This window comes from Carassius auratus, unplaced genomic scaffold, assembly GCF_003368295.1.
Source record: "Carassius auratus strain Wakin unplaced genomic scaffold, ASM336829v1 scaf_tig00002951, whole genome shotgun sequence".
Lineage (NCBI taxonomy): Eukaryota > Metazoa > Chordata > Actinopteri > Cypriniformes > Cyprinidae > Carassius > Carassius auratus.
In genome coordinates this window covers 473656-498082 of record NW_020523497.1, presented here as the reverse complement: position 1 = coordinate 498082, position 24427 = coordinate 473656, and the positions used below count along the sequence as shown (strand labels likewise).

The 24427-nt window shown below is 36.4% G+C and overlaps 1 protein-coding gene across 1 annotated transcript; it reads left to right on the top strand.

Annotated features, from left to right (window-relative positions):
* The first annotated feature begins 1997 nt into the window (after positions 1 to 1997).
* Positions 1998 to 23965, top strand: LOC113070072 (protein unc-119 homolog A-like). Its single transcript, XM_026243237.1, has 5 exons — positions 1998 to 2585; positions 19173 to 19286; positions 20439 to 20535; positions 21332 to 21504; positions 22573 to 23965. Exons 1-5 carry the CDS (start codon positions 2294 to 2296, stop codon positions 22683 to 22685), a joined length of 789 nt encoding a protein of 262 aa, XP_026099022.1. The 5' UTR covers positions 1998 to 2293; the 3' UTR covers positions 22686 to 23965.
* The last annotated feature ends 462 nt before the right edge of the window (positions 23966 to 24427 follow it).

Sequence of the window (24427 nt, the reverse complement as noted above, 5' to 3'; positions counted from 1 at the left end):
GGTCCAGGGTCACATATGTGATTTTCACATAATACAAATGTTTAATTTGATGACGCCTGAGATGCAATGACAAACAATTATAAATATTTTTATTTCCAGTTTTTAGTCTCACATGTGAACGCAAACTTAAAGCTGCTGCTTACATGTTTTCTGGAGTTTAGTCAGATTTCGGAGGCGATGTCTGATTAATGCAATGAGTAATGCGGATGAGTATCTGGTCTATAAATGGAAAAAGATTGCTAATGTGAATCAGTGTGTTTTCCAAGTCAATGAAGCAGAAACTGGTTGAGCTCTAATGCAGAAAATTTTAACATTACAGCATTTTAAATGTCTTAAAACTACTGTGTTCAATTGCAACTTCAAAAATCCAATTCAGGAACAATACATGGGTTTATTAGAAAAACTATGTACCATAGGACATTTACATTGAAAGATGCTCATAAACAGAAAGCAAATAGGTGGAGGATTTACTTTGAAACAATTTTCACTTGATTGGTAGTTAATTTCACAAATAATTGCAAAGGAATGGAATTGAATGAATGTGAAATTCTGAAGTAGACTGACTAAAACTGTGTGTTTTTTTTTAAACGTACTCCAAATATATATATTTTTTATGTCAGTGTATAGATAGACCAGTGTTAGCATTGATCGTGAAATGACTTCTGATGCTAAGACCCAGGTCTCTTTGCAAAACAATGGCCGTACACAGACTGCAGTCAGCACATTGTTGTCCTGGGTGGAGGTGTGTGTGTCGAATGTGTATGACGTGTTTATCTGTTAAGCTCTGTGTGAGTGTGTGTGTGTGTGTGTGTGTGTCAAATGTAGTTCTGGTTGTGTGTAAAAATGTCTGTATGTGCATGTGTGTGTGTGGATTTCTGCTGATGAGAGCAGCCACACCGTGATGACAAAGAGACAAGCCAGCTCAGCAGGCCCATTAGATGAAATGAGTGTGTCCTCATCTACAAAAATACACTCTCAGCCATATTATTAATAAACTCACCTCTGAATGAACATTATTGTAACATAAACATGTTATTGATGACATGTGTTTATGCCTTTGTTCTGTCTTTTAAGCTATAAATGTTAGATTCTATCTTAGTTCTTATCATTTGGATAAAAACTTTTAAGCAAAACCTTTAAAATACAAGCTCTTATAACTGTAGTTATAAGTTATTTTTTCTGCATTGGAAATCAGTTTCTTATTCTCTGGAGTCTGGTGTATATTAAATGAAATGTTGTTTTCGTTTATATAAATGGTTAGGCCCTATACATATACATATATATATATATATATATATATATATATATATATATATATATATATATATATATATATATAGATATAGATATAGATATATAGATATATATATATATATATATATATATATATATATATAGATAGATATGTGTGTGTGTGTGTGTGTGTGTGTGTGTTTTACTGTCGTGTGGCGTCCTCTTGTGGACTGTCATAACTTCAACTCATCAAGAACCTTTATTGCACAATAAAGTACTTTATGATGGCAAGAGATTAAGTTATGAAAATTATTAAAATAAAAAGGGGCTATTTTAAGAAATGTTAACTGTAACGTTCAGTGGGAAACCTAAAATTGGTTCTTCACTGGTATTGTCCATTTTCTACCCTTTATGGAACTTTAAGTTTGAATCAAATTTAGAATCAAAAACTTTCACATTAATTTGAAACGTCAATGCAGACTTAAATGTGAAGTTTTAAATTAGATTTTAAGTGTAAAAAACATCTATATTACATTTTATTTTAAATAATTAATAACATCGGCGTTACAATTTCTCATATTTGCTGGGGTTTGTGTTTTATTTATTTGATTTGTTTTGAGTTGAACTAATGCACGTTCACATAAAACACGAATCAACTTGGATCATACCACACGATCATACCACACGAGAATTCAAAACAAATATCCGGAGCACAATACATGCTAGAATGAGCAGTTCAGTCAAGGCTCGACAACTGTTCCTTAGAAATACAATGCGCTGCACTGAAAAGAGTCTTTTTTCTCTCTCTCTCTCTTTGTATCAGTCAAACAGTGTCATCTGTTGTCACCGTGCGCCACTGAACTGCCGGCGACCCCTCGTGCCGTGCAGTGGTACGTCCCTCAGCTGGAGCGCGAGAGAGGTTCAGATTGAGCGGAGAACAGGAGGATTTAAATACCTCTAAGCGGGCGACCTGCTCAGCCCTTCGGGTGTGGGAGGGTGACTGTTTTGTGTCTTTGCGAGACCGGGGGAGCAGGGGGTGGAGGAGGAGGAGGAACGGATAATGAGCTATTCTTGTACTAACACAGGCAACAGCCAGGACCCATCGAGCTCTAAGAAGTCCGGCGGCGTTAATCCCGGTAGTTGCAGCAGCGGAGACACCGGCAACGGCAATAACCGCCACATTATCCGCGGCAGCAAAGCGAACTCGAACCCTGATATATCCGAGGCCATGAGGGTCAAGAAGGGTTGCAACACGACAGATGTCGGGGTCCCAGTCACCACAGAAGAGGAACTGCATGCGAACGAAACGATCACCCCAGAGGATGTGCTGGGATTACAGAAGATCACTGAAAGTAAGTGACCGAGTGGATCGGAACACGCTCGGAATATTTCGTCAAAAATCGTGCATTGTCGCAAAGCTATTGCATACGTTGCGCTTTGTATCAACGCAGGCTACAGTAGAGTGAGTAATCATCCTCTTGTTTATGAACACTTCACTATGGCATATACGCCATATTGTAGCAATTCTAGATCACCAGGCTTTTTTATAAAGAAAGACTGGAAAATAACTTGATTGAAGAACAGACTGATCCAAACAGGTTTATACAGTCCATCATTGGTGTGCTAATATTGCATTACAGTGCATCAATGTAGCGCACTCTTCAAAGGTCTTCATTAGGGTTATATGACCTTTTTCTGGTAATAATACTGAAATTAAACTCATCAGCTAATTAATGACTTTGTAAATTAGAAGACATAAATGGCATGGAAAGTGTCATTTCCCAAGGATCAACTATAATAACCTCCTTCAGCCTTGCAGTCTTAAGTAGCCTATGGTTAGGTAACAGGTGGCCAATAAGCCCTAAATTGCTGTTTTTGAAAAGGCTGCATATAATGCTAAGATATTAGAAATGCCTCTGATTAATTAAAAATTAATTCATTTATTTTTTAATATTAAATTCCTGAAAAGTTCTAACCAGCTTGTGAATGATATCAGGACTTGTGTGTCGAGGGCCTTTTTCCTGCATCTAGCATTTTAAACAGCAGTCATTCTTTTTTTTTTTGTGTGTGTGTGTGTTTTATATATATGATTTATAAATCTACAACAAAGTCAAAGTACAGTTTTGTAATTTTCCTGTTTATAGTGAACCGAAATCCATTGGGTTGGTTCTCTTGTCCATTAGCGACTTTCGAGCAACTTGATGCACACTGAATTACTTGTAATGAGACTTTAGTGGTTATGGAAACGTAATTTGAGAACACTCTTGAAATGTGTGTGTGGGTGTGTGTGTGTGTGTGTGTATAAATTATGTAAAGAATATGTAAAATATTTACACTTCCTAGGATTATATTCTTCTCTTGCAGCCGTCTTTCTCTGTTTTCAGTTAATATGTTAGCCCATCATCCTTGAATTTTTCTTTTCTTCTTCCTTTAAAAAAAAATATAATTTAGGTAAGAAGTGAAGGTTTATAAAAGACGTGTATATTAAGTGTTTTAATAAAATTTAAGTTCAAACGAAAATGAAAGATGAACGCCAAAAATGATCAACTGTATTTGGCTACACATTTTTGTGTCAAATAAATTAATAAATTACATTAATTCATTGAACCTGCATTTCTATGTTAAAACTACAAGGTATTTAAATAACAATAATTATGTGACCCCATAACAGCTATTGATAATTTATAAACTTTGTTATTCATTATAAATACTCATAACAACAACAATAATACAGATTCATGAAACCTTTATGAACTCTTGCTGGAAAATTATGTTTGTTATTTTGTTCTAAATTGTTCGATACATGCACTACTTTTAAAGGTCCCGTTTTACGCGCTTTTTTGAAGCTTTGATTGTGTTTACAGTGTGCAATATAACACGTGTTCATGTTTCGCATGTAAAAAAACACAGTATTTTTCACACAATTCACCTATCTGTATACCGCTGTTTTCACTGTCATAAAAACGGGCTGATGACTTCCTTGTTCTATAAAGTCCCTCCTTCATAAATATGTAACGAGTTCTGATTGGGCCAGCGGTTCCTGTGTTGTGATTTGACACCAGCTTACAGCAGGCTGACCTCCTGGAAACGTGATTGGACTAGTTTTGGAGTAGTTTTGAGAAGCAAGTGGGCAGGAGCATGTGCTGGAGATGTATTTATAGTCACAGGAGCATTTTTACTGAAGAGATGCGCATGAAAATTGCATTCGTTTTTTTTCGCACAGACCTAACATCTAGTTAACAAAGCTAAACAGCGTTGCCCTTTGTGTAGTAAGTTACAGAAACTGTTAAACGCACCAACTTAAATAATAAAATACACTTACCGGTTGTGGTCCATAAACAATGTCTTTTCAGACAAAGAGGGAACTGCTCCATCTTTCAAGAATAATCTTTGTGCGAATCCGGCATTAAACTGATTAAGATTGAGGAAGCTATGCTGCACATAGTTTTACATGTGGATTATAATTTTCCGGAACCGAGTTAAACATAAATTGTAACCATAAATCTCCAAGTACAGCGTCCCTGGGTAGGCCAAACAAAGATGATTGGACTCAGAGATGAAAATAACAGCGTTTCAACGACATGGCCACAAACACAGCTCTTCCTCTTCTCAGTCGGAGCGCAACAAGGCCACGCCCCCCTTTTTGTGAATTCATGTGGGCGGAGGTTTTTTTAGTGACGTCATTACTGAAGGAACTAGAGGGATGTAGTCCAAACGGGTCGTTTTTTTGTAGGCGAATTCTGTTAAATCCAATATCTCGCTTGGCATTGAACTTTGAGCTTTAGTATTTTACAGATATTTATACTCTAACAACAACATTACACACTAACTAAAGTTTAAAACATGGGATCACGAAGAAGGGGACCTTTAAGACATCCCGTTTTGTGTTAGCCACCCTGATATCTTGGTCAAGTTATGTATGTGTATGAGCAGGGTAGTGGGCCTTGATTTTAATGTGCCCTACAAATGTGCAGATCATGTTTGTTTCCAGCCCACTCAACCAGCATGTTTATTTGCTCAAAGCAGTTACATAATTTCACCTGTTTGCTGTGTTTGACTTCATAAGCTGTCCTGTTGGGCCTTTCTGAACATCTGAGAAATGCTTCCCACTCAAAGCACACAGTACACAAGACACATCTCTTCCGCTTCATCTGAAAGGATGTAAATTATGGGGTAACTTTCATTTTTGTGTTAACAATTCCTTGAAATCATATTTTGAGTAATAAAAGCAGTATTTCAAAAGGCTGTCCTTTAACTAAACAAATCCTGGTTCTTGCTTTCGCGAGGCCGAATTGATACAGACAGTATACATTTTTCTTTCAACTCTGAAAAATATAATATTAATATATTTGATCTGAATGACAGTGATCCATATTCTTTAGTCTCTCAATGCTAAAGACAAAGCCCAGACATATTAGAGTCGAACTCCTGTAGTTTTCTAGTGAACTTTTTTTCCCACTGATTAAATACTTAGTAAAACTACTAAGTTTTAATGTATGTGCTTCATTTACCTAATTGTATTTTGAGTCATCCTGGCAAATATGTGATTATAGATTAAATTAATATCTATTTAGTATTAATATCAACCAAACATAAAAGCTGTATTAGTAGCCTTTGTTTTTATGATCGACAATGGTCTGAATAGGCCATATTTCCAATTGTAAATTTATACTGTTTAATATAATAAACTTTTTGAGGGTTTTTATTGCTCAAAAGAAAAGTACATGGATTTACTTTCCACATCTGATGAAATAATATAATTGAAACGAATGTGCTTGGACTAGGTTTAAAGTACTTTGACAAAAACCCCTGTCCTCTCCAGTGTTCATTTCTAATTTGAATGTAATATCCTGTTCCAGTTCCAACTCTATGCAAACAATTATCAGAAAGTAATTTATACAAGGCTGTACTATAGAAGATCAGTCCTGAAGACTGCATTCAGTGTGCACAGTGTGTAAAATCGTACTTCCACCAGACCGTTGGTTTTACCTCACTGCAGTTTATTTACCTCTTGCCTAATTCAACACGTGACCCAGCTTCAGTGTTGATCTAATGACATTGTATTGGCATGTATTCAAATATGCGACTCTGCATAACTTTGTCTTCTCCAGCAAAAATAAAAGTACTGCTAAACATACATTTAGATCCTGTCTACTTAAGAATCTTTACTTCAACTCCTAGTCCCTGTTAGAGAATTGTACATTTATCTGAGTTTAACGTGAAATTAATAGAAAATTAAGACTAATGGATAGTAGGGAGGTTGTTCTATACTGACGGTCTGTGTAAATGTTTAAAGTCAGCATAAAATGTCCATTTAACCTTCTATTTTTTTAAGGTATTGATCTTATTGTGAATGATTCAGCCATGCAAGTTTCTTTTTTTCCCCCTCTAATCATTCTGTATGCATAAACCCAACATTAACACTATTTTAAAATCATAATACACCTTTGTGTCCTCTGTTCATGAGCCAGGTTGTTTTGAGTTTGAATGACTACTTGTACACATTTAGGGCTTTTTTCACCCCCATATACAAGGCAGCATCTCTTGTCCTTTTGGTGCTCTCCACTGTCTGCTCTTACTGTCATTTCCTGTGTCTTATTCTAGCGACTATATCAGCAACCTCTAAACTCCAGATGGCTAATCTGCCAAGCTTAATGTGCTAAAAATGTACACCACTCCTTTGCAACTTAGTGTCCTTAGCACGGCCCCGGTGTCATGAAAAATTAAATCCTCCTGCAGATCCCAATCCCCCTTGGACCCCAAGAGATAGCAGTTTGTAATGCCTGATGATAATAAATGTGTTCCCTTTGACATCTGAAGATTAATAGTTTTGAATGGAATGTATAGTACAATCATGTCTATTATATTGCACGTTTAATATCAGTGTTTTGATATGATTACGTATCCAAACTTTTGGACGATAGATGACGAAATGTTAGCTTTCCAGTAATTGGTTAGCATGCTAACTGAAAACTAGTTAGACTTGATAAATTTGACCATATGTGTTTTACATATAAATACTTGACATTTTCGTGTCAAATATTGATATTGGCATACAAATATTTTCATGAACAAATCATGATTCATCAATAAATTTTTTACTACATTTTAGCCTTATAGGTTGTCTTAGAATTGTGGTAAGATGATATTTGAACCTTTACGCCCTTCGAGCTTTAAGTAAGACCAGGGTTTCTGGACCAGTGCCTGAGTGTACTACAGATAGCGCACACATTAATAATACATTGGCTTTTTGAGTCCGCTCATTTGTTTGGTTGATCATATTCACCAAATCCTTCTAGTAGTTGCTGCCAATGCCAAGGTTATACTGTTTGATTCCCAGGGAAAGCAATACCTGAAAACTTGATGTACACAAAAAATGTGTACCTTGAATTCAGTGCAAGTTACTTTTGATGAAAGCATCTGATTACATTGCATTAAAATGTAAAACCTGTATAATTTTTTCATAAATCATTTTTTTGTTTTTGTTTTACTAGCTGACCTCCCTGACTCCGTGATCGTTCACCGCGGTTAATAGCTCAACATTTGGGAGGATTGTCAGTGAATAGCTTATCATTTTTGTCTTGTTCCTGCTACTGTTTTATATTTTACTGATTATTGCACGAGACACATTGACTAATGTTATGCGATGCATAATGTATTGTACTTCTGCTGTCATTTTGAAGCATTGGTCTCTAATTACAGTACATAAAAAAGGGCCTGTTATGACATTTTGTTCATTTTAATAAACAGACCAGTTTGGTTCATTTATGATTTCATGTTCTACCAAGACCTTTTCTGCTTATAATATTAGTAATATTGTTGGATTGTTGGTGGATGCATTGGTTGTCTCATAATGCTGAACTATTTTAACTTGTAATTTTTGATATCTGACTGTAGTTTGTATTTTTGGTAATTTTGGTAAATTTTGTAAACCTAAATTGATAAATCACTAAAAGACAAACTGACATCTGAGAGCTAATTCAAAGAGTTATTGAACTGAAACAAACTGGAGAAGCCATTTCAGCTGCGATGTGAGTCATTTAGATAGATTTACATATTTGTATGAACCCAGACTGTGTGATCAGAGAGCAGTTATTTAAAGAGACTGGTTTGTTTAGTTTCAAGAAATGATGCTAAAGCACATACACACAGAGAAAGAGTTCTTATAACATGCATCCACTCATGTTTTCTGTTCTTGTTCAGCACTTTAAACACTACTGTGTCATGCCAGTAGGTCGGTTTTGTTTCTGCAGTGGCCCATCTTCTCACCATGGTATGGCTGGATGCTAATGCAGAATGATACAGGGTCACGTTAAAACTGCCAAAGGCATGGCGGTCATGCCTGCGCTGGCCATGAATTGCATTTTTTGGCTGGGCATTTACAAAACTGAGCCTAAATCTACCAGACATGTGTAATATTGTGACCTCTATCAGGTTCTCTTGCTCTACAATGTGCATGTGTGCTTGTGTGATAAGAACATCAAGTACCCATTGAGGTTTTCCTGTTCGTGCGTATGCAAACAGATTTTGCAAGAACTTGCAAAAGCCTTTAAATTCTCTTATGCTTTCAACATGACAGTGTTCTGGTCCTGTTTGGAGTGACTACTGAAAGTGCCATCTAGATCAGTGGTTCTCAGCTGACCCTGTCATTTTAGGGTTACGATCTACCAGTTCTTTTGAAAAATCAGTCAGTGATTCCTAGTTAAGGATTGCTTTGTACTTGTGCCAAAGCATCTACAGTAGTTTTAGCTTTAGTTTTCATGCTCAGAACATATTTTAAAAGGTAATTTGTAGAAAATAACCAATGTAAATTGGAATTCCGTGACATTATTAGTGATCTAGATTAGTGAGTGGTTGCTCACATATTTCAGGCTTATTAGACCTTGTGGTTGTTAATTTTAGTGATGATATGCCAAGGTAAATAAATGTAGCGAAGTTTGGTGGTTGAGCGAGTATGGTAATGAATACACCCACAGCATGTTTTAAATAGTTGGTTACGTTGTGCCTAAAGGTCAAAAAAGTACAGACGTACTCATTTTAATGAATCATGTTTCATATACATCTCTGTTTTTGTTGCATCTATTTTTTTCTTTAAGCAGGCAGCATTCATTTCGTATTTGTAATTTTTTTTTCTTGATTTAGTCTTTTATATATATACTGTACATTAGTCTTATTAAATATCTTTTTTGTCACTTTTATATTTTACCTTTTTAGTTCATATTTATATTTGGTTTATATAATCTTATTTTAGAATATAAAATCTTAGTAACTTTTTTTTTTTTTTTTTTTTACATTGCACATTACTTGTACTTGTTACAATAATAAGTGTATATTATGCATAATTACATGCAATTTATACAAAACCAAACCCTAATCCAACCCTATCCCTACCGTAAGTAGTAGTACATGTTATTAATTAATACTCAGTGCATAAATGTGTAATTACACTGTAACAAGGACACCTTAAAATAAAATGTAAGCAAATCTTTTGTCCCTCACAGCTGGAATGATTATCATTACTGTTCTCAGTTGCATGCTGGATTCAGTGTGGCACAGAATATAATTGCTTGCATGAGTATCACAGCTCAATGTTGGAACTCCTAAACAATGGCTCTGACAAAATTTTGGCTGTATTCCTAAAGAGAAAATCTGTGTAGCTTCTGGGAGCTGTTGAGTAGAACCCTTCCGGCACACTCTGTCTCTGCCGCCCACCGTGAGACATTAGTGTGACACCGGCTCATTCCCAACTCGTAGACACTAACACCTGCTACTCTGTGCATTACCTCACTGTTTTGGACGACGTGCCTAAAAGTGGATTACAGGACATCTCTTATTAATTTACCACTACACACATTCCTATACACGCTCATGCAGACTCCATCACTCTCTGTGTCTCTCTTGGCATAGATGAATAGCCAGATGGCATGATGGGGTGGTGAAAGCTTCATTTGTGGTCAGTGAACAAACAGCAGTCAATTTTATATTAATTTGTGTTGCTCTAAAGGTGTTAGTTATGTTGCGGATACTGAGGAATTACATTGCAGCAGTAATCCGCATTACCTGTCATTCACTGCACAGATTACTTAATGGGTTTAAAGGTGAGTTAGTTATTGTAAACAACTCCAAGTGAATGAATATACATAACCTAGTGTTTTAGACTGTGTTGCCCTCTGACCGCTATAGAAATGGCTCACTTTCTGGTTGTGACGAGCCAAATGTGAAATTTCAATTAAAAGCTGAAATCTTCAACTGTGACGTTAAGAATCAACAGATTTAGAAAATCCTATGACAGATGTCAATATTATGATACATTTTTCTGTAACTCTTTACAATAAGGTCCCATTTGGTAACTTACAAAGAACAATACATTTGTTCCAGTATTTATTAATATTTGTTAATGTTAGTGGTTAATGATAGATTAAGGAAAACATATTCACTATTAACTAAGAGTTTTCCCCCATAAAACTCCTAATTTTCTTTTTATTGATAGTAAGGCAGGTTGTTTGTAATTTAGGTATTGGAAAGGGTTAAAGGGGACATGACATTTTCGCTTTTGCTTTTTTTGCATTTAGATAGGTTTCTTGCATGTCTTCCAGTTCAGAAATGCTAAAAAAGAAAACACACTGCAGCCAGTTTGTTATGGGCTGTCTGAGCCTGAAACCGTGTCATCCAGCGAGCTGTTTCAGTCTGCAGCTGGTTTCTACATAGATACTTCTAGCAGTAGGTAAAATATAAACACATAAAATATATATATGTGAATAGATCTGTTTTTGACCAGGTAAAAAGGCTGTTGTTTTTCACGACCATTGAGGAATTTTAACCAAACTTTGTTACAGACATTTCATGAAGACCCTAAAGAATCATACCAACTTGTGGAAAATGGGCATCCGATCATCCCTTTAAGAGATCTAGAATATGGTCATGTGGAATATGACATTGTGTGCTTCATAACAGCCAATATTCTAGAAACATGCATGCTAATAAGCCAGTAGTTAGTGTTCCCTAAATCTAAAGTGTTACCCGGTTAGTAAAAAAAAACCCAAACAGCTGTGCATTGTTTGTGTATGCTCGGGTCAATTAAATGCTAACCAGTACAACTTGATTTAATTAATTATTTTTAAATAATAAGTCTTGAAATTAATATTCATCAATTTTGCATTTATTTATTTAAGTGTTTTTTTTTTCATTTTAACTAATGTGGTTAAGTAATGTTAACAAATCTTACCTTATTGTAAACTGTACATGTACTTCGCTGTTTTATTACATTTCTTCTTTTACTTCTACTCTATTATTATTATTATTATTATTATTATTATTATAATTATACTATTGCAGCATCTCATAATCCAGAAACCAACTTTTTTTGAGAGCACTCACTTTTGTATATGGGTCATATGGCGTTCCATTCAGTTATTTCCAGGTCAGAGTTTGTGCTCTGTGTGAGCAGTTTCATGACAAAACCGGTTTTGGATGGGAAAACACATGTTTGTGGACTCTTGTTTGCTCAGTTGCAGTTAGATCATATTGAAGTGCAGCAGAGATAGGTGCACAGAGCCTGCCTTCCCTTTAAATCATGTGATCGCATCCCAATCTGCCCCTGCCATGCTGAGATGCCTTAAGCTGCTTAGGGCCTAATCTGGGCCCTGGGCTCCTAGGGGAGCACATATACACTGTCCAGAGAGCATGTGGCCATGGGAATACCTTCTCTCAGGATACTACATGGTGGGGTTATTCAGCAAGCACGGGGTGTTGAAAACATTCAAAGGCTGGATCTTTGTAAAAGGAGAAAGGAGATGGTTTTTCACATGTAATTGTATGATTGGGGAACAGTGGAGACATTACATGTATTTCGATTTGCATGTTCATTCTGGGGTTGTAATGATATACCGGTATGACGATATATCGTGATATAAACATGTACGATTAGCACTGTGTACATTTTCTTTTCTACGGTATTGAGAGAAAATAACAGACACAGAATCTCACCTGCGTCTAGGCAACAACTTTCCACCTTCCATTCACAAAAAACTTGTGGAAAACGCTAGGTGTGCCGCTTTCTGATTTTTTTCCAAAAGCCTTTGAGCACTTGTGCTCCTGAGGCGTCTGCCATTGCCAAGCAACCATGACCTGCTCTCTCCATGACGACACAGAAATTTCAGCAATGGATAAATGGATTTGCAGCACTAAAAATCGCTTGCAGTAGCTCTGCTACTAAATTAATTTAAAAATGGCAATCCATATACAGCTATGAACAGCTGTTCCTTCATTTTGGCTGAGCTTTCAACGTTGTTACGGAAAAGGTGAGGAAACTACATGACCTGCGATGTGCTCGCGGAATTCTGAAGATTTAATGTTTTTAACTCGATGCGTCTGGAAAAAACGAGCGCGTCGCACCGCGTGCGTGTCGCGACCGCATTGCTTCCATTATGAGTGCGCATACCACACGCCTACATTTTAAATAACGAACTTTAGTGTGCAAAAGACGTGATATGTGAACTGCCCCTAACTGTTCTCTTGCTCCACCCACACGTACAGCGGAGACAACATCAGAAACAGAGGCCGATATCTCTAATCTCGATCCCACGTCAAAATATGAGGTCAAATTGGCACTAGTATGGGAACACTTTTTGTATAGAAAAGACAAATATTTATTTGTCCTTGAAGGTAGACACAGTTTGCAAAAACTGTGGTCGGAAAGCAGCTTCAAAATGAGGAAATGCTTTGAATATGTTTACCTATTCAGAAGATCATCAATCCCGTGCAGATACAGCTATGTCCCATTTATAATTTAAGGTTAATGCATTATGATTTCTCTGATATTGAGTAAAGCAAAGAATCCAGTCATGACAATGAATTTACAGTAGCTAGCTACTCTGCAGATGTCACACAACATGTGTGATTTGATGGATAGATGAATAAATACAAAACAAAGCTGTAAAATAATGACAAAAGCACTGCTATATAAATATATACAGTAGGCTAGTCTGTTTGTTTTGCATGTCTCTGTTAATGAGTGGTGTCTTGTACTACAAGTGCCAGTGGCTTAAAGGGTTAGTTCACCAAAAAAAGGAAAATTATGTCATTAATGACCCTCATGTCGTTCCAAACCCGTGAGACCTCCGTTCATCTTCGGAACACAGTTTAAGATATTTTAGACTCAGTCCCTCCATTGAAGCTGTGTGAATGGTATACTGTCCATGTCCAGAAAGGTATTAAAAACATCTTCAAAGTAGTCCATGTGACATCAGAGGATCAGTTAGAATTTTTTGAAGCATCGAAAATACATTTTGGTCCAAAAATAGCAAAAATTAAGATTTTGTTCAGCATTGTCTTCTCTTCTGGGTCTGTTGTGAGCGTGTTCACTGCAGTTTAGTGATATCCGGTTCGTGAATGAATCATTCGATGTAACTGGATCTTCTTGCACCAGTTCACCAAATTTGAAACTGTTCGCGTATCCAATAAGCGTTAATCCACAAATGACTTAAGATGTTAACGTTTTTAATGTGGCTGACACTCCCTCTGAGTTCAAACAAATCAATATCCCAGAGTAATTCAATTACTCAAACAGTACAACTGCTGTGAACAGAGAACTGAAGATGAACACAGAGCTGAGCCAGATAACGAACGAAAGATTGACTCGTTCTTGAGTCAAGAACTGTTTCTGTCAAACGTGTCTGATTTGAGAACCAAGGAGCTGATGATACTGTGGATGCGTGATTCAGCGTGGCTGTTTTGATTGTTTAATACAATATACCGTGAAATTGTATAACCGAGGTATTTTCTGAGACCATTATCATACCGTGAAAATCTCATCGTTAAAAACCTAGTTCATTCTAAATGGTATTGGTATGTCACAAATAGGGATTTGCAAATATCAAGACTTTATGAAGAGCACAATGTACTACTATTTGGTGCAATTCAGAAAGCTTGTTGAACCCAAACAGAGCTGCTCTGAGCCGCCTCACAAGCTTTTCAGTTTAATTTGAGAAAAAACTAGTCAAATACACTGAAACCCAAAGATCCTCATGATGAATGCCCAAATATATTTGGTTTATCTTGAAGTGATGAATTGATTAAATGAAAAAATGTATAATTTCATAATAAAAAATGAATGTTTTTCTTAAAATTGTATTATTATTATTATTATTATTATTATTATTATTATTATTATTATTAAAGAATAGCATACAAGATTTTCTCATCCATGATTTAATTTATACATTTCTGTTGCATAGTATCTTATTTGACAAAAAAATAAAAATGTAGTGTTTTGTTTTAAACTAATTGATATATTTTCATATGTTTGCATTTTAAAATATTGAATTAACTGTTATAGCTTTATTAATTTACTGCATTAGACATCATTTTTAATGATACATTTGTATTAAATCATAAAACGCAGTATCTGGGGGAAAAAATGAGAGAAAACCGAATTTGGGAAAACAAAATACATTTCAAGTCCCAAATGAGCTATTCTATGGAGTTTGTGAGCAAACAAGTTATGTTTACATTCAGGCTTAGCAAACATGGAGAGCATTTGTTTTCCTGTTAATTGTAAATGATTGTCATGGTAAATATCAATATCGAATGATTCGGGACAAATATTTTTTGCCTAATTGCCCAGCCTTATATCATCTGGTGGTCTGCGCTCTCGTCGCAACTCGCCCGCCACCTCCTCCTTAGCAGTCCGTATTGGCCCACGTGGACCTGGTTCTCTCCTTCTCTCCATGAAGACCCCCGAAGATTCTCGATTGCGGTCGTGCTGTCCTGTCTGCAGCAAGGGCTGGAGCGAAGGCTGTCTCCCTCCACCCACAAAGTCCAGGTTGCTGCTATTGCCGTGTACCATGACCCGTTAATGGGAAGTCTTTGTGTAAGCATGACCTCATCGTCAGGTTCCTTAGAGGGGCCAGGAGGTTAAATCCTTCCTGACCCACCTGTATACTCTCTTGGGACCTGTCTCTAGTGCTTAAATCACTACAGCAGGGCCCATTCGAGCCTTTGCATTCAGTTGAGCTAAAGTTTCTTTCATTAAAAACACTGCTCCTGCTTGCACTGGCTTCCATCAAGAGGGTAGGGGACCTGCATGCATTTACGGTCGACGATTAGTGCCTAGAGTTCGGGTCTGCTGACTCCGAGGTAATCCTGAGGCCCCGGCCTGGCTATGTGCCCAAGGTTCCCACTACACCCTTCAAAGACCAAGTGGAGAACCTGTAAGCGCTGCCCCTGGAGGAGGCAGACCCAGCCCTGGCTTTGGTTTGTCCCGTCCAATCATTAAGAGGCTACGTAGACCAGACACAAAGCTTCAGGACCTCAGACCAGCTCTTTGTCTGTTACGGAGGTCGGCAGAAGGGGAGTGCCGTCTCTAAGCAGAGGATGGCCCACTGGATTGTGGATGCCATAACCCTGGCTTATCAGGCTCAGGATGTGCCCTGTCCGTTCAGGTTGCGAGCTCACTCAACTAGAAGTGTTGCATCCTCCTGGGCGCTGGCTTGTGGTGCCTCACTGACAGATATTTGTAGAGCTGCGGGCTGGGCGACCCCTAACACGTTCGTTAGGTTCTATAGCCTTCGTGTACAGCCGGTATCCTCCTGTGTTCTCACCTCAAACGGGTAGTGGCACTGAGAGGCTTGCTTAAACTGCTCAAGAGTTTCAGTACTGTAGACCCTGTTATGAACCTCCATCACCCTAAGCAGCTGGATGCAGCGGAACGTCCGGCGCCAGGCTTTCAAGATGTATCCATGAGAACCATGGAAGGGTGGGTTCCATATTGAGACCTAAGCGGTACTCGTATGTGCAAGTCCACAGTATAGCCTTAGAGCCCGTGTTTCCCCGGCAGACTTCTGCCTTCCCAAGAGGGTTTTTAATCACCTCAAATTTCTCCGTATACTCCTAAACTGATGCTATATGTGTGTTTACCTCCGAGACCTCCTTCGAGAAGGATGGGGCTTCTGCAGCGTCCCGGTTCCAAGTGGACCGGGTACGTTTTCCCAGTGTTATCCAATCTCACCCAGTGAGGTAGTGCTTCGACAAAGGTGAGTGGAGCTACTTGTTCTGAGCCACGGCCTACACCTAATAGGGGCACAAGCTGCTTGCACAGGGCACTGGAAGGGGCAGCACCCATGGCGCTTTGATAGGCATCCCATATTTGTCGGTCACCACGTCCAGTCGCCATGGTTGCTGTGCCGCAGCTGAGCTCCCGGGTCCCCGGCTCGGCTCCTTTAGTTTACAATCGAAGTAGATTGGTCTATTGAAGCGATATCCCATATTCGTAACCGAGACGTTACGTTGTGTGTGTGTGTGTATTATATATATTTATTTAGGGTCTCTGTGTTTCTTATCGTATCGTTGTTACTATACAGACAATGTATTTCTACACAATACCACAATGAAGACACTTTTAGAATAATGACTCAAAGGGGTTTCATTTTGAAACTGAAATAACGTTATCTAGCTCTGATTTAACAAATCACCCCCCAGAATGTCTGCTCAGGAAATTAGACACACAAAAATCTGAATATTAAAGGCCAGCAACTGTGCATTTAAATAGAGAGCTCATTTGCAATTGAAATGCTGCTGTTGTGTAAGCCTTGATGAATAGCATGTGATGTTTTTACTCAAATTATTGTTTGTCGCTGCTTGGCTAAATGCTGTGGATAGGGTTTCTTCCCTATCAGATATTTATATCTGTCCAGATTAATTTTGTTGGTGCAGTTGACCACTTTATTCAAGACAGCGCTTAATACAGATATAAATATGATGTAGTTTGTTTTAGCACTCTGAACAGGAAATTATGAATCACTGCTCTTAGCCTAAAATACTAATTGATTACCGTTGCACTGTGTAAAATATAGGTGATGACCAAATCATTGACTTGTAATGGCTTATATTTAATGTGGCCTCTGTTTGCCTAAGCAGGGTCTAATTTATTTGTCAAATAACATCCCACAGGAACAGTCATTCTGGCATCTCTAATGAACTGCCTAAGAATGAGTCAGAATTCCAATCTGCACAATTCATGGGTGCATCTTGCAAAAAATACCCACAATGCACTACATACAGGGCAGCAAACACTAATTGGCACTGTCATTTCTCATGGTTGTTGGGTTACTGAAGCAAAAATAGTGCAGCATACTAAAGTGTTTTTGGTTTCACCTTATTTTAAGGACTAATTCTCACTATTAACCAGAACTTTTGCCTCAAATTCCTAATTTGCTTCTAACTCCAAATTCTAATTGCTGCTTACTAATAGTTAGTAAGGTAGTTGTTAGGTTTAGGTATGGGGTAGGATTAAGGGATCTGAAATGTTCTTGCTGAATAAGGCATTGATATGTGCTTTATTATTACTAATAAACAGTTCCCTAGACTAAAGTGTTATTGAGTTTTCTTTTTTAGGAGTACAGTCATGTCTGGGATATGGTTTGTATTATTTTCTAACTAAAGATATTAAGTTTTAAGATCATTGCTTAAAGGGGTCATATGATGCAATTTCAAGTTTTCCTTTCTCTTTGGAGTTTTATTTTTACTCTGTGCGATACAACATGCAAAAAGACAGTATAAGTTATTATAATCAGTAATTATGTCCCCACTGGATGCAACAAAATGGTAAATTTGTAATGGGTTTTATTGGTTTTGTCTCGTGGCACAAGGACACGGAATCACAGTATGATGAGGGGCATAACATTTCCATCACATGCTAGGATAGCAATGGATATCTAGCCAATCAAATATACATAAAATAATGTTATTTTTTTAGCAACGTCATATGACCCCTTTAAAAGGTTGCAAAGGTTGTGTTACCCAGAGGTGAAAAAGAAAACTGCTATGGCCTATTATAAAATGTCATCCTGGTCTTTATGGTAAGGTCTGAGGGGAAGTTTATGTAAGGGCATATGAAACGACCTGAATAAGTCTTGTGCAGGGCTTGCTAAATCACTTGCCCCATGTCCTGGGGCCATATCTTCTAGTCAGGCTACAAAAATTTATATCTTACATAATGATATATAATATTCCTTCATTCATATTGTTTACTCACTTGTAGGTGTGAAACGGATCATAGTTGATCATTTGCATGTATTTAAGTCTTTCCGATTTAAACATTGAAGAATTTTAAACCACTGAATCACATGAAATGGCTAAAGAGAACTCAAATCTGTTCTCATGTACACCGAGAGTGGCATTTCAGACAGCGCACAAACACACTATTGATTACTCTTTTGCTTCTCCTACAGCTTCAAAAAAAAAACACAAAGTTATCTCAAAATACCCATCTCAACAAGTAATACATAGTCGGTTATGTCTTACATGAACATAAACAGTGGAGAAAGAAATCTGAATCATTTTATTGGATCTTTGTAATCCATCTTAAAGGGACAGGAACCCATTAAAACATACTGTTGTCTGTCAATCAATACTAATAAAACAACAAAACACAACTTTCTACAAAGATTAGTACATTTCATTTCTGTAACTGAAAACTAATGTTAGACATTTTATTTGTAACTTTGTTCTATTTCATGCTTGAAATATTATTTGTTCTTGAGTCGGGGGATATTACACCCGACTTTTGTTTTGTTTGTTTTTTAAGGAAAAATGCAAACGCAGAAGTTTTTGATCCTGTTTATCCGCAGTGAAGTCCAGCTGAAGTCTTTTTTTATTCAGGCTAGTTAATTTCATTCTGGGGCTAAATCTGAAGAATTTCTGTCTGAAGTGCTACCAGGGATTTTGAAATGTTGTGAGCCCTGTTGTGCAGTCAGAATTTTGTACATTAAGGTAAATTTAAGAGATGAAAAAATCAGATTGAATACTAAATTAAAATACTAGACGGCTGATATTATCATTTCGACATTGACTCACAAAATTTATATAATGATTGTAGGGAGCAGGGGCATTAATTTAAGGTAAATTCATCAAATCTAAATGTGTTTTTGTTTTTCCTGCAGACTATCTGTGTAGTCCAGAAGACAATGTATACAATATAGACTTCACACGGTTCAAGATCAGGGATATGGAGACAGGAACAGTACTGTTTGAGATCACCAAACCTCCAGGCACAGGTGAGTGTGAGCGGCCACCTCCAGCAGGTTACTGATTCCTGTCATGGGATCACCAGCATGGTGGGTACAAGTCGAGTGGTCCTACTAATGTAAATGCTTTCACATCCATCAATATATACAGTTTTTGATGCAGTTAGTTATGTTATGTAGTATAGAGTTATATAATATGCACTCTGTGTTTGTGCTCAGCCAAAATTTAGTTACATGAGCACACAGTCTGGCTTGATTTCGATGACTGTTTTCATGTTTTGGTCCATGTTGAAAAATGTATATTTATTAGGTTAAGTTTAAACATTTAACTGTTAAACTGGTTTCACATTTGACATCGCAAATAAAAGTTTGTGCTGTGTGGTTCCAGATAACATCAGTTAATAATCAGGTGCAACAGTGACGTGCTATCAGTGCTGTCTTCTTCCCCTAAAAAGGTGTTTGCTAGCATTAGCTTACTGTTTATGTAATTACTAGCATTTTTTGCCATTTTAATTTTGACATGCATGTTATAAATAATGTTCCAGGACTATAGTATATATAATGGTCTTTCCTACTATTTATTTTTTCTTCTTTTCTAAATAATAGTATTTTCTGCAATCCAAAGAGACAAATAAGTGACTAAAGACTAAAAAGTGTGATGATTCCACAAGCACAGTATTTAACTGAGCAGTTCAAAGGTTCTGAGAAAACTGAACCACTTACAAGTTTTTAAGTAGGTAAAAAAAAAAAAAAAAGGATTGACCAAGGATTTCCAGTTAGTTATAGAGAGGTGCAAATAATTTTCTGACCACTAGGTGGAACTGTCCTGAAACTGCTCAGGTATTATTGTCATCGCTGTGCTTGAATATTAACAGAAACACTGTGTAAACATAAACTACTGTAATGGACTGAACTGGGATGCGATTCATGGAGTAACTTTGCACTGAATGTGTATGATGTGTATTTGCTATAGAAAACAGCCGTACATTAGCTTAAGTGAGGAACACAAAGAATAGAAAAAGTTTGCTGTCTCTGCTTTCATTTTAGTACTTTTAATACGTTTAAATGAAGCCCAGAAAGACACTTGATTACAGTCAGTCACGTGCAATTATGATCAGACACATACATCAATTATTTTATAATTCTGATTCTCATTTTGAATTTTTTTTTTTTTTCAATTAGATAAAGGAGATAAACGAGATGTTGATCCAAATGCTGGACGGTTTGTACGTTATCAGTTTACGCCGGCTTTCTTACGCCTACGTCAAGTAGGAGCCACGTAAGTACAGTTTAAAGTAGTCAGTGTATACATAACTGTTCAAAAGTTTCTTCTTCTTTTTTTTTTTTAAGAAATCAATACTTTCATTCATCAAGGACATTAAAGTCTTGCCTGTCTTATTTTTTTGAATATTAATATATGTTGGTTTTTAATACACAGTTTTCCTAGAAACCATAAGGTTACTAAATTAACAGTTCTACAAATATCGATTAAAATAACAGTAGAGTTAGGTAAAGTTACTACAAATTAGCACATGCAGGATATGTTTAAACATTAGATCATCATTGTAGTCCTCCTGTTCTATCATATCTTTGCAAGAGAGGAGAATATTACATATTTAGAAATTGAAGACGGTGGCATATGAAAGGACAGACAGCTGATATTCATTAGTGGAGCTGTCTCATATACCAGAACAACAGTTGTATGCTCATTGAGGTCAGATACAATAATCAAAACAAAGCGAGCATAAATCATTTCTCAAAATTAAACCCGTCGAATGAATCTCGTCATTATCGAAAAGGGCAGAATATAGAAGTAGATGCAGTAAGCTACTCAAATAATGAATCCAGTAATCACATAATACAGGTGCTTCTCAATAAATTAGAATGTCGAGGAAAACTTCATTTATTTCAGTAATTGAGGAATGGGATGTTGAACAGTTTTTGGTAATTAACAGGCTCAAGTTAACAGCTCTCTAAACTAACCCAAGTGATGAACTGTGTTTTTCTGAAATGAACACTGAAGAACTACAAGTCTCAAATGAATATCTTCTCTGTTTTGTTTTCGGTCTTTTTAGTGTTGAATTCACAGTAGGGGACATCCCCATCAATAACTTCCGGATGATCGAGAGGCACTATTTCCGTGAACAGCTGCTGAAGAGTTTCGACTTTGAGTTTGGCTTCTGCATCCCCAGCAGCAAGAACACCTGTGAGCACATCTATGAGTTCCCCCCGCTCTCAGAGGATCTCAGTAAGTAACCCCTGAGAGACTATGTATCTAGAGCAAATTGCAGATACTGTTATGTACATATTTGTCTACATCTCAGTGTTGACATGTACCACTCAGATGGAATGGGACAAAAGTGTCAATCAGTTATATTGAAGTCAATCCAATCGTAAATGAAAGGGTTTTTGCTAATTTTCTTTTGTAGTGTAGACATGACCGTTTAAACAAGATGCTGTGTTGGTCTTGCCAGACTTGTTTGTTTTTGTGGAAAGGTGATGAACCACCAATTTGTTATTTTTGTAATTTAAATGCTTTTAATGTCACTGTCAGCAATTTTACTCAAAGGTCTTTAATGGTTGTTTCACCAGGAATAATCTTACTTTTTTTTTATATAAATTATTGAAATATATTAAAATATTATATGTTTGTTAAGTTGGTTGGTTGTCAATTGTTGTTTTTCATTACTACTCTTTTAAAATGCATTGATCTTGCTATGAAAATACCCATAGATGGTGGTATGGCAAAAAAAAATTAAAAATAAAATAAGTGAATACCACTAGATATCACTCTGTTGTAAAGGGAATGGACTTTTTTTTTTTTTTTTTTTTTTTTTTTTTTTTTTTTTTTGAATGAAGCCTCTTTCATTTGATCAAAAATACATTACAAAAACTGTAATATTGTAAAATACTGTAATAATAATTATTTGTTCGATACAAAGCTGAATTTTCAGTATTCTTACTCCAGTCTTCAGTGTCACATGATCCTTCAGAAATCATTCTGATATAGTTTTTTTTTACTTCATAACCCAATAATGAATATAGCACATACATGCTAAATAATTATTTAATGTAAGAGATTCAATGCAAGTTCATCATAGAAGGGTCTATTATTATATATAAAAATACATTAAGAGAAATAGATATATTGAAGTATGTATTTGAGAATATTAATAGACCCAGAAAAAAAAAATTAACATGACATTGACCTACCAGCTTCTAAAATACTGTAGCTTTTAAAAAGCGTAATTATTGTTTGTGTATCCCTCTATTCATGGTGATTTGAGCTCTCTGATGTGTTTTCTCTTTATTTCAGTGCGTGAGATGATCCTCCATCCTTACGAGACGCAGTCTGACAGCTTCTACTTTGTGGACAACAAGCTGGTCATGCACAACAAAGCAGATTATTCGTACAGCGGAGGCCCTTAGGACAGCCGTGGGAGGGGACTGAGGCAGAGAGTTTGACTGACAGACCTAAGAACCAATCACGTGTCTTTGTCCAGCAGTCACACCCTCCTTGAATCAGTGTCATAGACGACCACCTGCAGTGCGCCATGTCTGTTTGTGAGGTCTAGAAAGTCATATGAGAAGGTCTTATCCAATGCATACATATCCTGTTCTGATTTCACACTGCCATCATTCACATCAGCAAATATAGAGTGTTACTTTTGTATGAGCAAGGCACTGTAATGTGAATGGTACTTAGGATTTCTATTCATCATGTGCATGCATGTGTATGTATGGGTTTTCATTCTATGATTTTGTGTGTGTGAGGAGGGTGTTTAACACTGATAAGATCATTATATATTGTTGATGTTAATGAGTATAAGCTACATCATATTTCATGAAACTTTTCATCCTAAATAGCATACGTTTATATTATTTTATGGTGAGACCTTGACATAATTGATAGATTTGTGTTGCATTAGATATATTTTGATACGTGAGCAAACTTAATTTTGAGATGTTGATTATTTGTGTGGATAAAAACAAAAAACGAGCAAAAAAATGAAGTCAAATCAGTTGAAACTTTCATGAACCTGTCGAAACGATTGACTTCTGCATTCGAAGATCTGTATAAAGTTTCTGATTATACATAATTCACTCTGCAAACAAGAGATTGTGTAGATAAAACAACGATGTGAAAAATGCTTACTGAAAAGGGAACACTGCACACGTTACAAGCCTTGACATTTCAAACGTCTGCTTCGTGTGGTTTCTTTTTGACTTCGTACAAAACAAGAGGAAAGAAATGGTCATATTGAGCTGTTTAAAGAACAGTAGTTCGAAGAGAGCAAGAGATGTGATCTCTTCTCATTTCTCCATCTAGCATTCCCTTTCTCACACATTCCAGCGAGCCAGGCCCTTTGTGGCTGTTTAGTGCACATAGCAGAGATTAGATTTAATATCTTATCCAAGTATGTGCTGTATCTATGATCCTTGTATTCAGAGTGCAAACAGTGCTTTTAGGAGAATGATTTACCTATTTTTGATTTATGAATAATGAGGAGGCTTTCAAAGACTTCAGTAAGTGTGTAAAATGGAGGAATAACTTGAAAAATGTTTCTAGTCAGATGTAATATGTGCTTTATTTATGATTGTGATTTATTGTAAATGATTTTGGAGGGGGAAGGGGAGAAAATGAAATGTATGTTTTGGACAATTAAATGCCAGTCTGGAATAAAATAAATAAATGTATATGTTGATTATTTATTTATTTATTTTGTGTTTTTCCCCATAGCCTTTTATTTTCCTGTGAATATTTATTTCAGATTCTTCATTTAGTGTTTAGCACTAGTTTATCTTTAAATTATAAGTTACTGTAAAATAGGTTCATTAAGATATTTTTTTTTTTTTTAGAAAGACGATGCTTTTATTCAACAAAGAAATAACAGCTTTTGTTATTGTTGGAAAAAAAAAATACTTAAAAAAAAAAATGCTGTTCTTTTAGCATTTGCACCTACACAACAAAGTGTATCGTGGCTTTCAAAAGAATATTAAGCACTACAACTTTTGCATCAAAATTGGTAGGTTAAAATGATTTCCAGGGATCATGTGACATTGAAGACTGGAGTTATGACTGCTGAAAGTTCAGCTTTGCATCACAAGAATTTATTTAAAATAAATATAGCCCTGGCTAGATAGATAGATAGATAGATAGATAAATAGAT